Raw genomic sequence first — 14,371 nt, 5'->3', positions numbered from 1 at the left:
TCATCTCTGTTCTAAAAAGACAGCCTTTCATTCCGAGCCCTCTGGTCCTAGACTCCCCCAATATGGGAACCATCCTCTGCACGTCCCCAGTGACTTGGCCTCCAAAGCTTTCTGTGGCAATGAATTCCATAGATTCATCTTCCTTTGGCTAAAAAGTTCCTCCTCATCTGTGGTAAAGGAACATCCTTGTGTTCCGAGAATGTACCCTCTGATCCGAGACTGCCCCACGATAGGAAACATCCTCGCCACATCCACTCGTTCCAGGTCTTAACACATTATTACTGGGCTGTGAGAAGGTCCTGTCAGCTTAGAGGGCCGTAGAATTGAACCAAGGTGCAAAGTTCATTGCTGCACGAGGTTAGGATCCTAAATGGTATTTTACATAATGTAGAATGTGCCATGAGGGACTGAAGAATCGAGCCAGCAGGCAGTGTGTGCTGCTCTCGGAAGGCGGCCCCTGCACTCCAGTGATTCTCTCTGTGACAGCCTGTGTGTCTTCAAGTCTGGGGACTCAGAGAAACAGCACAGAAGATTGTAACACTGGAACAACGATCTGCTGGACTCCCACTGTCAAGATTGTAGAGCGATCTCTCTCTCTCTCTGTCACTAGTAAGAGAACCTGTCTGCAATACCAAAGTGTTGGCACATATCAGTTAAAACATTATTTAGCTGCCCATATATTACTCCTACAGGGTGGCGATAAGGCTTTACCGAAGGAGGTGTAAGGCCCTCCTTCCCTCCACTAGCCTGCAGGTCTCCCTTGTGGCCCCTGTGTAGCACCACCCCTCCCTGATCAGAGTCATGGGAAGCCATGGGGGCAGGTGGTGGATGGTTGTACGATCAGCTGGTGCACATCACAAGTCCTGGTTATGTGACCACTGACGCCAGGCAGACAATCTCTGAAGAGTATTGATAATGGCTGGTGTCACCCATCTTGTAAAGACACTGCCCAGAAGGCAGCAATGGCAAACCACTTCTGTAGAAAAACTTGCCAAGGACAATCACGGTCATGGAAAGACCACAATCACTCACTTCATACAATACGGCACAAAATGAACTGCAGGATTTTTACAAAAAGCAGAGGATTTGATGAGCTGGTGGGAGACCGAATATGTTGTAGGAGTGACAGGAAATAAAGGGGAAAGGAACAGGCTCTATGGGATTGCATGAAAGCTATGGGCCGAATGTCCTGTATTATTATTGCATTGATAGAGGAGGTTGAAGCAGATTTCACTGGGCTTACCTTTGATAAAATGGAAGAATGGAGTAGGGGAAATGGCCCAATCAGGAATCGAACTCATGTCACTGGTTCACAAGTTCAGCACCCCTACCACTGAGCCCGAGTGAACCACAAGGCAGACAGGAGTTGATGTGCAGATTCAAAAGCAAGTTTTACTATCTTTTACCCAAGATGGGCAAAAACAGGTAATCAGCCCAACTCGAAAATGCCATTATCCAAAACACAAATTCAGCAATCCAAGATCATGATGCAACAAATAAGACCTAGAAACGGCAGGCAGTAAGCAGACATCAAAAACACAGAAAAGACTGAAAAAAACACCAGGGGCTCTTGCTACTTACCAGATCAAGCTTCAAAGCACATATATTATCAAAGTATGTATAAATTATACACCTTGAAATTCGTTTGCTTACAGACAGTCACAAAGCAAGAAACCCAAATAACCCAATTTTTAAAAAAGACCACACTGCACAGAGAAAAAGAGGGAAAAACACACAAATCATGCAAACAATAGAAGCTGGCCAAGAGCATTCCAAACTGGGCTGAAGGTTCAGATCCAGATCACACTTTAAGACTGAACAAAGCAAGGTGCAGGAAGCAGGGTTTAAATACACAGACCTTAATTGGGAATATGAGCAGTTAATGATCACTAACAAGAGAGACCAATCATTTCTGCAAAACCCCTTTGGGAACTATGGGCACCCTGCTTCCTGCCCCCTGCTGGCCAACCCCGGAATAGACCAGAGTCCGAACAGATCGCGGTGTCTTGGCAGAAAGGCACGTTAACAGCGGTTGGGATGTCCCGTGGTTTGGTTCACTGTTTCTGGAGGCCACCAGGAGTCACACACAAGCATGAGCATCTCCGGTTGGTCTCGACTCACCAGGCATCACCAGCTTCCCTGGACCTGAGCTTGCTTTTATAAAGTTTTAGGGTGGTACACCATGGCAACTGCAATGCCCACCTGCACCAATCTCATTTGCCCGCATTAGGACCACATTCGTCCGGGCCTAAACACAACAAATTCTGCAGATGCTGGAAATCCAAAGCAACGCACACAAAATGCTGGAGGAACTCAGCAGGTCAGGCAGCGTCTACAGAGGGGAATTAACAGTCCTCTCGTTTCGGGCCACAACACTTATTCAGAACTGAGAAGGAAGGGGGCAGAAGCCGGAATAAGAAAGTGGGGGGTGGGGAGGGAGAGGAGGTGATCGGTGAGACCAGGTGAGGGGAAAGTAGGGTGAGTGAGGGAGAGGGTTGAATTGAGAAGCTGGGAGGGTATAGGTGGAAGAGGTAAAGGACTAAGAAGAGGTCGTCAATGCCTTGTCTATTTAATTCTCTGTATAAATCAGTGATTCCCACCCTGGGGTCCATGGACCCCTCGGTTAATGGGAAGGGTCCATGGCATAAAGAAGGTTGGGAACCCCCAGTCTAAATCAACTTCCCTCTGATTCCATCACTCACCTACACACTACGGTTAACTTCCAAAGTCAATTAACCTACCAAACACCTGACCTCGAGGTGTGGGAGGAAACTGGAGCACCCAGGGGAAATGCATGCATGGAAGAATGGGGGAACATTCAAACTCCACTCAGACAGCAACTGAAGTCCAGAGTGAATCCAGGCTGGGGCTCTGAGGCAGCAGATCTGTAGTGCAACATCAGCTCTCTGTTTCCGCAGACCCAGTGAGGCAATACCAAAAACCAGCTTACCATTCCATTCTTCCTGTGATAGTAACTGAGTACTGGGAACCGGCCTCCCTGCCGAAACTTGGCCACAACCTTCAGTGCAGCATCATTGATGGACCTGTGGACAATCACAGCATCCGGGTAGCTCGAGCACACTGCGAAGTCCTTGTTCACATAACTAAGGCGCCAATTGTTAGTCTACATGAGAGAGAGAAAAAATGACTAATTAATTGTTGCCCAGCAAGAGGAGTTTGTGCACTTTGAGAAGGATCAGATTAATGGTCAGAAGCGAGTTTACAGAGCAGGGAAGCAACGATACCTGGTGAGATGGTGGGGGCCCCATCCTGGTCAGCATACTGTGAGACACCTACCCCATTCATCATCATCATTATGTGCCATGCGTAGGTAACCATGGTGACCATGATTGCTCTTGGCAACTTTTTCTGCAGAAATGCTTTGTCATTGTCTTCTTCTGGGCAGTGTCTTTACAAGACGGGTGACCCCAGCCATTATCAATACTCTTCAGAGATTGTCTGCCTGGTATCACTGGTCACATAACTAGGACTTGTGATGTGCACCAGCTGCTCATACGACCATCCACCACCTGCCCCCATGGCTTCACGTGACCCTGACCCCAGGGGGGGGAGGGGCTAAGTACGTGCTACAACTTGCCCAAGGGTGACCGGCAGGCCAGCGGAGGGAAGGATCACATTACACCTCCTTTGGTAGAGACGTATCTCCACCCCACACCCATCTACCACAATGCCTATGCTAAAATAGGCTCCCCCACACTTCCTAGCAAGAAGATGTAGGTGCCTTTTAGGATCATAAACATTGGCCTGTTAAATCATTGAGGACTCCGCTCCTGAATTAGAACTGTCATTAATATAACATCCAGCAATTCCATTTCCATAAAAAAGAGCTTTGACCAGTGGCCAATTCAGACGTCACAAGTTTTGAGAGGAGGGGACTTTAATTAGGTCCACTACCCAAGTACAAAAGACAGCAGTGGGTCGCTACAACGATAAAGAGCTTTGACCAGCGACCAATCGGCAACTGGGATCGATTAACAAGAGCAAATTAAAGGAAGGCAGGGGTAAGCGCAGCGGCCATCATCTGAGTGGGCAGAGTCAGAGTGGTGATCTTGAGGCTTTAGCTCTTCGAGGCTTCAGCGAAGAGAGGCTTCACTCAGAGAAAGCAAAGAAAAGCTCAAGTTGTTTTGTTCTCTTCTTTATATCCGTCAGCTAGGACAGTAGGGATAACAGGCAGACAGTGGAATGCTCCTCTTGTGGAATGTGGGAAGGCAGGGAGACCCCCAGAGTCCCTGATGACTATAACTGCGAGAAGTGCATCCAGCTGCAACTTTTAACAATCCGCGTTAAGGAGTTGGAGCTAGAGCTGGAACTGGATGAATTCCGGATCATTTGGGATGCTGAAGAGGTGATAGATAGGACATATAGAGAGGAAGTTACACCCAAGGTGCAGGACACAGGAAAAAAGGGGAGAAGCCAGTGCAGGGTACCCCTGTGGCCACCCCCCCCCCCAACAACAGGTATATCACTTCAGATACTGTCGGTGGGGATGTCCTAACAGAGAAAAGTCACAGTGGTTGGGTCTCTGGCACTGTCTGCCTCTGTGACTCACAAGGGAAGGCAGGGGGGGTGGGGGAAAGAGGCACGCTGTGATGATAGGGGATTCTTTAGTTCGGGGAATGAACAGGAGATTATGTGGGTGAGAATGAGATTCACAGATGGAATGTTGCCTCCTGGGTGCCAAGGTCCAGGATATCTCAGACCAAATCCTCAGATTCTTAAGTGGGAGGGTGAACAGCCAGAAGTCGTGGCCCATGTAGGTACCAATGACATGGTAGGACGAGTGATGAGGTTCTGCACAGGGAGCTGGGTGCTAAGTTAAAGGGCAGGACCTCCAGGGTTGTGATCTCAGAATTGCTTCCTGTACTATATGTTAGTGAGGCCAGAACCTGGAAGATTATACAGTTTAATATGTAGCTAAGGAGTTGGTGTAGGAGGGAGGGCATAAGGTTTCTGGATCATTGAGCTCTCTTCCAGGGAAGGTGGGACCTGTACAGAAGGGACGGTTTGTACCTGAACTGGAGGGGGAGTAATATCCAAGCAGGAACGTTTGTTAATGCTGCACAGTGGGGTTTAAACTAGAGTTGCAGGGGATGGGAACCAGAATGCCAGAATAGTTAGTGGAGAGGATGTGAAGGCCGATGTTGGTAAGACCTCAAAGAAATGGTCTAAAATTTCTCCTTGCCATTGTGGAACTCTGATCAGCAGTAACAGGAAATGTTTGGTGGAGGTTATTGCTGCTAAAGCAGGTTCTACCCTTATTAAATACAAGGGTTCACATACTTTTCCCAGCCTGGACTGTGAATGATTAAACAATGTGTTCAATAAAGACATGAAAAGTACAATGGTTTATGCGTTATTAGTTTAGGCAGATTGTGTTTGTCTATTATTGTGATTTAGATGAAGATCAGACCACATTTTATGAGTAATTAATTCAGAAAACCAGGTAACTGCAAAGGGTTCACAAACTTTTTCTTGCAACTGTGTGTGGATGGGAGGGATACGGACGGCTATGGTCCAGGTGTGGGTAAATGCGACTAGGCAGAATAACGGTTTGGCACAGACTAGATGGGCAGAATAGCCTGTTTCTGTGCTGTAATGCTCTATGACCTCTAAGGCAAGAGTTCAGATACACTTGCTGCCGTGTCATGGAGTCACAGAGCACTACAGCACAGAGTGAGGCTCTTCGGCCCATCTGGTCTGTGCTGAGCTGTTATGCTGTCCAGTCCATTTGAAGCATCTCAACCAGAAATGGCAAATGTTTATTTCCCTATTCTGCCAGTTGATGTGATCCTCTGTAATCCGTGGCCCAAATTTTTATACATTGACGCATTCCTAAATCCACCAATGGTTTTAATTAATAAAATATAAGTAGCAAACTCAGGTTTGAAATAAAGAATTGCTCCAGCATCAACTGCTGTTTTGAAGATTTCCAAGAATCTACAATCTCACAGACAGGTGCTTCTAAAAGGAACAGTGTAATTGTTTGGAACATCTTTAGTTTAGAAAGAGACTAACGTGTGCCGACAGCCTGTCGTACTGGACTTCCGGGGGGCACAGGTCCCAGCCTTGCTGCAGCCTCAGACTCTTTGGCCGGTAGAAGAAGGGATACGTGTCAGTGACGGACTCCAGGGACGACAGGGCCTGAAATCCAAATCAGAACAAATGGTAACGGTAGCAAAGGAGGACCCCATAGCCTGCAATAAAGACACAATGTCACCTTGGGTCCCACACCACCAGGTTCAGGGACAGTTATTACCCTACAACCATCAGGCTCCTGAACCAGTGCGGATCACTTCACTGACCCCAACACTGAGCTGATTGCATAACCTACAGACTCACTCTCAAGGACTCCACAATTCATGTTCCCAGTATTATTTTATTACTTGCATAATTTGTCTTCTTCTACACATTGATTCAGTCTTTGTTAGTTATCGTTTTGCATAACTTATATTGTATTTCTTTATTTTCCTGTAAATGCCTGCAAGAAAATGAATCTCAAGGTAGTATTGTATATGGTGACTTATATGTACTGTGATAATAGTTCTACTTTGAACTTTGAACTTGGAAGAAGAAGATTGAACTGTGAAATTAGGTGGGATGCCAGGGTGTGGTGGTGCTGCAAGACAGCCTGATTGGTGTTCCAGTGTGTGATCGATTCAGTGAGGTGAAGCCTGATTGGTGTTCCAGTGTGTGATTGATTCAGTGAGGTGAAGCCTGATTGGTGTTCCAGTGTGTGATCGATTCAGTGAGGTGAAGCCTGATTGGTGTTCCACCGAGTGATCGATTCAGTGTGAGTTGAAGCTTGCTATGTGCATGTCATGTCACGTCTAAACTTTTTCCAACCATCCCCTCCCCAGCATCTCCTGAAAGGCAGAAAATGGGGGGAGAAGAACTTCAAAAATGTCTTTCCTGATCTCCTTCAGACAACTGATGTGTCTATTTACTGTTCACCAGCTTAAGGCTGAGTCCCGATGTCCTACTATATGTTAACTTTATCAATTCCTCATTTGGAAAAGTGATCAGGTGACCCGTGACCCCACAGAGATCTGCTGTGTGCTGTCCGGAACTGACTTGGGTTGGTGTACAATTGGAAGGAACCATGGGTGTTAGTTTGAAGCAGCACTTCAGCAAACCTGGAACTTTGCAAGCTATCAGCTTTGGGAAGTGAAACAGTGTAGTTTCAGGTCAAGTTCACCGTGATACTTCTGCCATTGACAGCTGAGAGAACATGAGGTTTAGCTGTTAGTCCATTTGGCGCATCAAATTTCCTCTGACACTTATTTGATCCTGGCTAATTTATTTTCCCTCTCCTACCTTCTCCCCTGTATCTCTTCATGCCCTGACTAATCAAGAATCGATCAACCTCTGCCTTAAATATACCCAAAGACTTGACCCCCACAGCAGTTTGCGGTAATGAATTCCACAGATTAACTACCCTTCTTCCTCATCTCTGTTCTAAAGATATATCCTTCTAGTCTGAACTCTCCCACAAATGGAAACATTCTCTTTATCTAGGCCTTTCAATATTTGACAGGTTTCAATAATATTCCCCCTCATTCTTCTAAAGAGCCAGCGCCTCTTCCCCAGGTCACCACTGCTTAATACAAGCGGACATGGCTTTAAGGTAAGGGGTGGGAAGTTCAAGGGGGATGTTAGAGGAAGGTTTTTTACTCAGAGAGTGGTTGGTGCATGGAATGCACTGTCTGAGTCAGTGGTGGAGGCAGATACACTAGTGAAGTTTAAGAGACTGCTAGACAGGTATATGGAGGAATATAAGGTGGGGGGTTATATGGGAGGCAGGGTTTGAGGGTTGGCACAACATTGTGGGCCGAAGGGCCTGTAATATGCTGTACTATTCTATGTTCTATGTTCTAAACTCCAGCAAGTACAGGCCCAGAGCCATCAAACACCTTTCAATCCCGGAATCATTCTCATGAGCGCAGGAGAGAGAGCGCATCACACTGTGGGAGCACTCCAGTACTTTCCCATCTAGATGTTTTATTTACTTGGATCTTTTGACAAATGCAATAGCGATCTCTGAAAACACTTTAGCATTTAGGCATCATCCAATACCTCAATAGAACTTGCAATGTTTAAGCATTCCTCCATTCCTGGAATCTCTAGGAACCAGACACACAGATCCTTACACTTTACTGTTATTATCCCTGAGGACCCAGAAAACCTGAAAAAGAGAGAAAAAAACTCACAAGCTCAGTGATAATTTTGGGAGCACAGATGATGGACTCTGCTGAAACTCCTGAAACTGTCAGAATAGCATCAAACTTCTGAATTTGATACACAACACACAACTTTATCTAGATAGGCAAACACAAGGAAATCTGCAGATGCTGGAAATTCAAGCAACACACACACAAAAAAACGCTGGTGAACGCAGCAGGCCAGGTAGCATCTATAGGAAGTGGACTTAGTCCTGACGAAGGGTCTCGGCCCGAAACGTCGACTGTACCTCTTCCTATAGATGCTGCCTGGCCTGCTGTGTTCACCAGCGTTTTTTTTGTGTGTGTGTTACTTTATCTAGATATTTAGTTTTCATAAAGAAAAGCCTGTCTATTTCTTGCAACATTCGAAACTCTGGAACTATTGATGGACTATAAAGTCAGTTCAGGCTCGTTCCCTGAATTAAACGGGAATGTCACAGGGACACAGTTGGGTCTCAGGCGATCTCTTTGGTTCATGCCATTCTGAAGCTGCGATAGGTTTTCAGGAATTGGCAGAGGGCTCAGCACTTATTAGTGAGGTCTGGCAGTTGAAGATGGTAACCGTATTGGGACATGAGACTTGACCTTGTCTTATGGAATGCTCCTCTCTCTGATGAGAGCCTGTCCATTCCCCAGACAGGGGGCCTGGAGAAGCCACCCAGAAGTCCGTAACATTGGAACAACGAGTTGCTGGTCTCCCACTCTCGTTTCAGAAGCAACCTCTCTCCCCCTCGATGGAGAGAGAGAGCCTGTCTGAGATACCAACGCGTTAGGTTATGGACTGCAGTTTTGATAGACTCTGGATCAAGGTCTCTTTGGGGGGGCTTTACTATATGGTGGGGGCTGGGGGGTGGGTTGATGCTCTGCTGTTGCTTGTGTGATGGAAGGGGAGGGGGGTTTTTCTTGGTTCTGATGTTTCTATTTTTCATTCTACATGGTTTCTTGTTTCATGGGTGTCTGTGAAGAGTAAGAATTTCAGGTTGTATACTGCATACATTCTCTGATATTAAGTTGAACCACTTGATAGCAGCGGGTCAGAGGACTGAATGGCCTGTTGCTGTTGCAACCCCCTTCACAGTCACATCACAGCAAACGACAAACAAACAAACAAAGCATTGCTGTGCTAGCACAGACAGAGGCAGAAATGGCGGCGAGCTGGACCGCTGAGGGCTTGGCCTGGTGGGCACCAAGCTGAAGCTTCTGTTGATTGCGGCAAGGAACCGCTGGCTGTGCTCAAGAAGGTGCAGAGCACGAGGCTTGTGCGGAGCACAAAGAAAGCAGCGGGCAGCAATGAAATACCAGACCTGTCCCCGTATGGCTCATCCACACACTGAATGGTTTGGTATCCCCTCAGGTTCTGAACACTGGTCGAAAAAGAGAGAGGAGAGAGAAGGCACAAGACAAGCATTTGTTAAATGCCCTGGATTCAGTACGCCCCGCCAACACTAGTCACCTTATATCAGAAAACTGGAATGATTTTTGTGGGTTAAAGACAACTTGTTATTAAAAAAATTGATGTCAGAAACACAGAATTTAATTTTCAGAAACAGGCAGAGAGGAAGCGTTAGAAATTGTGAGTTGGGAACACCAGTGCAGCTTTGTTCTTCAGACCTGGAATCAGACAAGTGTCGATGCTAAGCTGCCAAGAAGGTGTCAGGGTGTATGGCAGCCCCAGGGGAGGTCAGACCTGGGCCAGCTGACATCCAGCCTCCATCAGTGCCTACCCCCCACCACCATCTGGTCCCCCTCTCCCATCTTTCTCCACACTGGCTGCCCAGTGGCTGGGGCCAGGACCCCGACCCATCAGACAGGGAGACAGGAAGTCTGAGATGAGGAGGCGGGGTTATTACTGACTCAGTGACAGTTAATGCTACGTATCCAGTGGCACTGGGGAGCTGTGAAAAAAACCACAAATATTGTCAAAACTTCTTCAAAACTCACAGTTAAACCCCTAAAACCACACACAGAGAAAAAATGCATTTGAAAAGGAAGAAACCTACTTAGATAATAAAAACTATCTGCTTTCCTTAACCCGATTCTGAAATTATCAATCCACAGACCAGGCTGACTCCCTGTATCCATATTTCTATCTCCTTGTCTGTCTCCTCATCAGCTCGGCTCCCTGAATCCCCGTCTCCCTGTCTCTCTGTCTTGCCAACTCCCCATCTCCCTGTCCGTCTATCTGTCTGTCTGTCTAGCTACCTATCTGTCTGTCTATCTGTCTGTTTTCTATCTATATATTTGTCTATTTGTGTATTTATGTAGCAATACAGTGCCAAATAGACTCTTCCGGCCCAACAAGCCACACTGTCCAGCAAACCCGCCCCCCCCATTTAACCCTAGCCTAATCACAAGACAATTTATATTGACCAATTAACCTACTAACCAGTACGTTTTCGGACTGTGGGAGGAAACCAGAGCACCTGGAGGAAATCTGCACACTCCATGGGGAGAACATACAGACTCCTTACAGAGGAAGCCGGGATTGAACTCTGAACTTGGACGCTTCCAGCTGTAATAGCTTCAAACCAAGCTCTACTGTGGTGCTCTAACAGTCTGCTGACGACATAGAAAAGGATGGCAGCCCCTACTCGGAAGGCCAACTTGCAGGTTGGGTCAGTGGTAAGGAAAGTAAATACAACGTTAGCATTCATTCCGAGAGAACTAGAACATAAAAGCAGGGCTGTAATGCAGTGGCTTTATAAGGCACTGGTCGGACCACATTTGAAGCATTGTGAGCAGTTTTGGGCTCCTTATCTGAGAAAGGAGCCAAGCAGCACAGGCAAGTAGCATTTTCTTTTAGAGACACAGCATGGTAACTGGCCCTTCTGGCCCAACGAGCCCCTGCTGCCCCATTCTGGGGGCGTTCCAGGGTTTGGAGTTCAATTCTGGAGCATGCCCGTAAGGAGTTTCTGTACGTCCTCCCTGTGGAACGCTGGGGTGTTCCCCAGGTTGTCTGTTTCCTCTCACAGTACAATGAGTACGTTAATTGGTCATTGTAAACCGTCCCATGATTAGGTTAGGTTGAATTGGCTTTGTAGGGTTGCTGGGCAACGTGGCTCAAAGGCTGGAAGGGCCTACTCCTCACTGTATTACTGAATAAAATTACACCCCTGTGACCAATCAGCCTCCTAACCCGTATGTCTCTGGATTGTGGGAGGAAACTGGAGCACGTGGGGGAAACCCACACAGTCACGGTGAGAACGTACAATCTCCTTAGAGGCAGTGGCGGGAATCAAACCTGGGCCACTGGTACTGTAAAAGCACTATGCTAACTGCTACGCTGCTGTGTTGCCTCTTTCTTAGATAACAGGCCCAAAAACTGCTCACAATATTCCAAATATGGTCCGACCAGTGCCTTATGAAGCCACAGCATTACATCCTTGCTTTTATATTCTAGTCCTCTCAAAATGAATGCAAATATCACATTTACTTTCCTCACCATTGACTCAACCTGCAAGTTAACCTTTAGAGCAAGGGTTCCCAAACTTCTTTATGGCATGGACCCTTACCGTTAACTGATGGGTCCGTGGAACCCCTGGTTTAGAGAATCCTGCTGTGCCCTCTAGTCCTAGACTCCCCCACTATTGGAAACATCCTCTCCACATCCACTCTGTCTGTGCCCTCTAGTCCTAGACTCCCCCACTATTGGAAACATCCTCTCCACATCCACTCCGTCTGGGCCTTTCAATATTCAATAGGTTCCAATGATATCCCTCCTCATTTTTCTAAACTCCAGTGAGTAAAGACCCAGAGCCATCAAACACTCCTCATACATTAACCCTTTCATTCCCAGGTTCATTCCTTCAAGCATCCTCTGTGTCCAACGATAGCACACCTTTCTTACATAAAGGGCCCAAAACTGCTCACAATACTCCAACTATGATCTGACCAATGCACCTCCAATTTCTCAATTTTCAGCCCGTTTAGAGAAATTGGTTTAGAACCCAACTGAATGTTCTTCATATAGACCAATTTCCTTACTTAATGTTGATGCTAAAATTCTATCTAAAGTTCTGGCCCGTAGGATGGAAAATATCTTACCATCTATCATTTCTGATGATCAGACTGGTTTATTAAAAATTGATATTCTCATTTTAATATTTGTTGATTATTAAATGTTATCTATTCTCCTTCTAAGGAGATATCGGAGTGTGTGATATCCTTAGATGGTGAGAAGGCTTTTGATTGGGTGGAATGGCATTATTTATTTAAAATCTTTAAAAAATTTAATTTTGGGTCCAACTTTATTCAATGGATTAAATTACTATATTTATCCCCTTTTGCTCGGGTTCTTACTAATTCTCAGAATTCTAAACCATTTAAACTTCAACGTGGAACCAGAGAAGGTTGCCCTGAGTCCTTTGCTCTTTGACCTGGCCTTAGAACCTTTAGCTATTGCTTTTCGAGAATCTAATGACATCACTGGTATTTTACGGAAGGGTACTATCCACAAAGTTTCACTTTATGCAGATGATTTATTGCATTACATTTCTAATGTCGAAACTTCATTACATTCTGTGCTTTCTTTACTCTCTTGTTTTAGTCAGTTTTCTGGATATAAACTGAACCTGCACAAGAGTGAAATTTTTCCTTTGAATATTTTGCCATTAACTGATATTAACCTTCCTTTTAAAATTGTAAGAAACCAATTCACCTATTTGGGTGTAACAATTACTAAGAATTATAAATACCTCTTTAAAGAAAATTTTCTTACTTTATTAAATTATATAAAAAGAACATTATCAAATTGGTCGCCTCTTTCATCGTCATTGATTGGTCAAATTAATTCTATTAAAATGAATGTTTTACCTAAATTTATAGAGTATACCTCTTTCAGGCTTTACCCATTTTTATTCCTAAATCCTTTTTTGACTCTCTGGACTCTATTTTAACCTCCTACATATGGAAAAATAAACGTCCTCGATTGAATAAAGTACATCTCCGGAAAGTTAAAAAGAATGGAGGTTTAGCCTTACCAAATTTTAGGTTTAATTGGGCAGCTAATATACGGAATCTCATGTTTTGGTTAAACATGAGGACTGTCCTGGGTGGGTTTCTTTAGAAGCTAACTCGGTTAATAAATTTTCTATTATCTCTCTTTTGGGATCTTCACTTCCTTAAGTAAAGTAACTGAAAATGTGGTAGTCAAACATACTTTGAGGATTTGGATACAATTTAGAAAACACTTTGGTTTATTGAGATTCTCCCTTTCTAGTCCCATTTTTTAAAATTATTTTTTTAAGCCTTGTATGACTGATGTAGTTTTTAAACAATGGGAAAGATTGGGCATTAAATGTTTCCAGGATCCGTTTGTTGGAGGAAGTCTTTCTTCATTCGAACAATTGTCAACTAAATATAGTTTACCAAAAACCCTTTTTTGTTGGTACTTACAAATTAGAGATTTTCTGCGATCTCAATTATATACATTTTCTAACAGTCCTGATAAGAATGTATTAGATGAAATTCTTAATATGAACTCATTTTATAATGGTTCAATATCCAATATTTATGATATGTTGTTAGGAATGAGAAATGATTCTTTAGACAAAATCAAAAATCTTTGGGAACAAGATTTACAGACTTCAATTTCTGAAGAAACTTGGAATGAGATTTTTAAATTGGTTAATACTTCATCGTTATGTGCTCGTCATTCCCTCCTACAATTTAAAGTGGTTCATAGGGCTTATATGACCAAGGATAAGTTATCTCATTTTTATATGGATATATCTCCCTACTGTGATAGGTGTAACAATGGAGAAGCTTCATTTATTCATATGTTTTGGATGTGCCCAAGACTTGGAAAATATCGGAAGGAAGTATTACAAATTTTTTCTGTAATCTTTAAAGTAAATTTTAAGCCTAATCCTTTGACTGCCCTATTTGGTATTGTTGGAAGGAAAGATATCATCTTGAAGATATCTGATCTGCACATTCTTGCTTTTATCTCTCTTGTGGCTAGGAGGGCGCTTTTGTTTAAATGGAAGGATGCTGTTCCACCTAATCATGTTCAGTGGTTACAGGATGTTGTGGCATGCCTAAATTTAGAAAACATTCGTTGTTCAATTTCTGAATCTAACCAAGATTTTCAGTATTTGTGGGGGCCGTTTATAAATTATTTTCATAATCTT

The 14,371-nt window shown here is 44.5% G+C and overlaps 1 protein-coding gene across 3 annotated transcripts in view; it reads right to left on the bottom strand.

The window, feature by feature from the left end:
* The window catches only part of LOC134338773 (myotubularin-related protein 9-like), a 47,653-nt gene that overhangs the window by 19,718 nt on the left and 13,564 nt on the right, over positions 1–14,371 (bottom strand). For 2 of the 3 annotated variants that reach the window (XM_063034823.1, XM_063034825.1), the window contains exons 2-5: positions 9,545–9,604; positions 8,095–8,203; positions 6,037–6,162; positions 2,951–3,124 (exon numbers count right to left, since the gene is read on the bottom strand). In XM_063034823.1, the coding sequence (XP_062890893.1) occupies positions 2,951–3,124; positions 6,037–6,162; positions 8,095–8,203; positions 9,545–9,604 (469 nt within the window). The remainder of the gene's footprint in view (positions 1–2,950; positions 3,125–6,036; positions 6,163–8,094; positions 8,204–9,544; positions 9,605–14,371) is intronic. The other variant, XM_063034824.1, reaches the window with a different exon arrangement.

The sequence above is a fragment of the Mobula hypostoma genome, chromosome 28, assembly GCF_963921235.1.
Source record: "Mobula hypostoma chromosome 28, sMobHyp1.1, whole genome shotgun sequence".
NCBI lineage: Eukaryota > Metazoa > Chordata > Chondrichthyes > Myliobatiformes > Myliobatidae > Mobula > Mobula hypostoma.
This window is presented reverse-complemented; position numbering and strand designations above follow the sequence as displayed.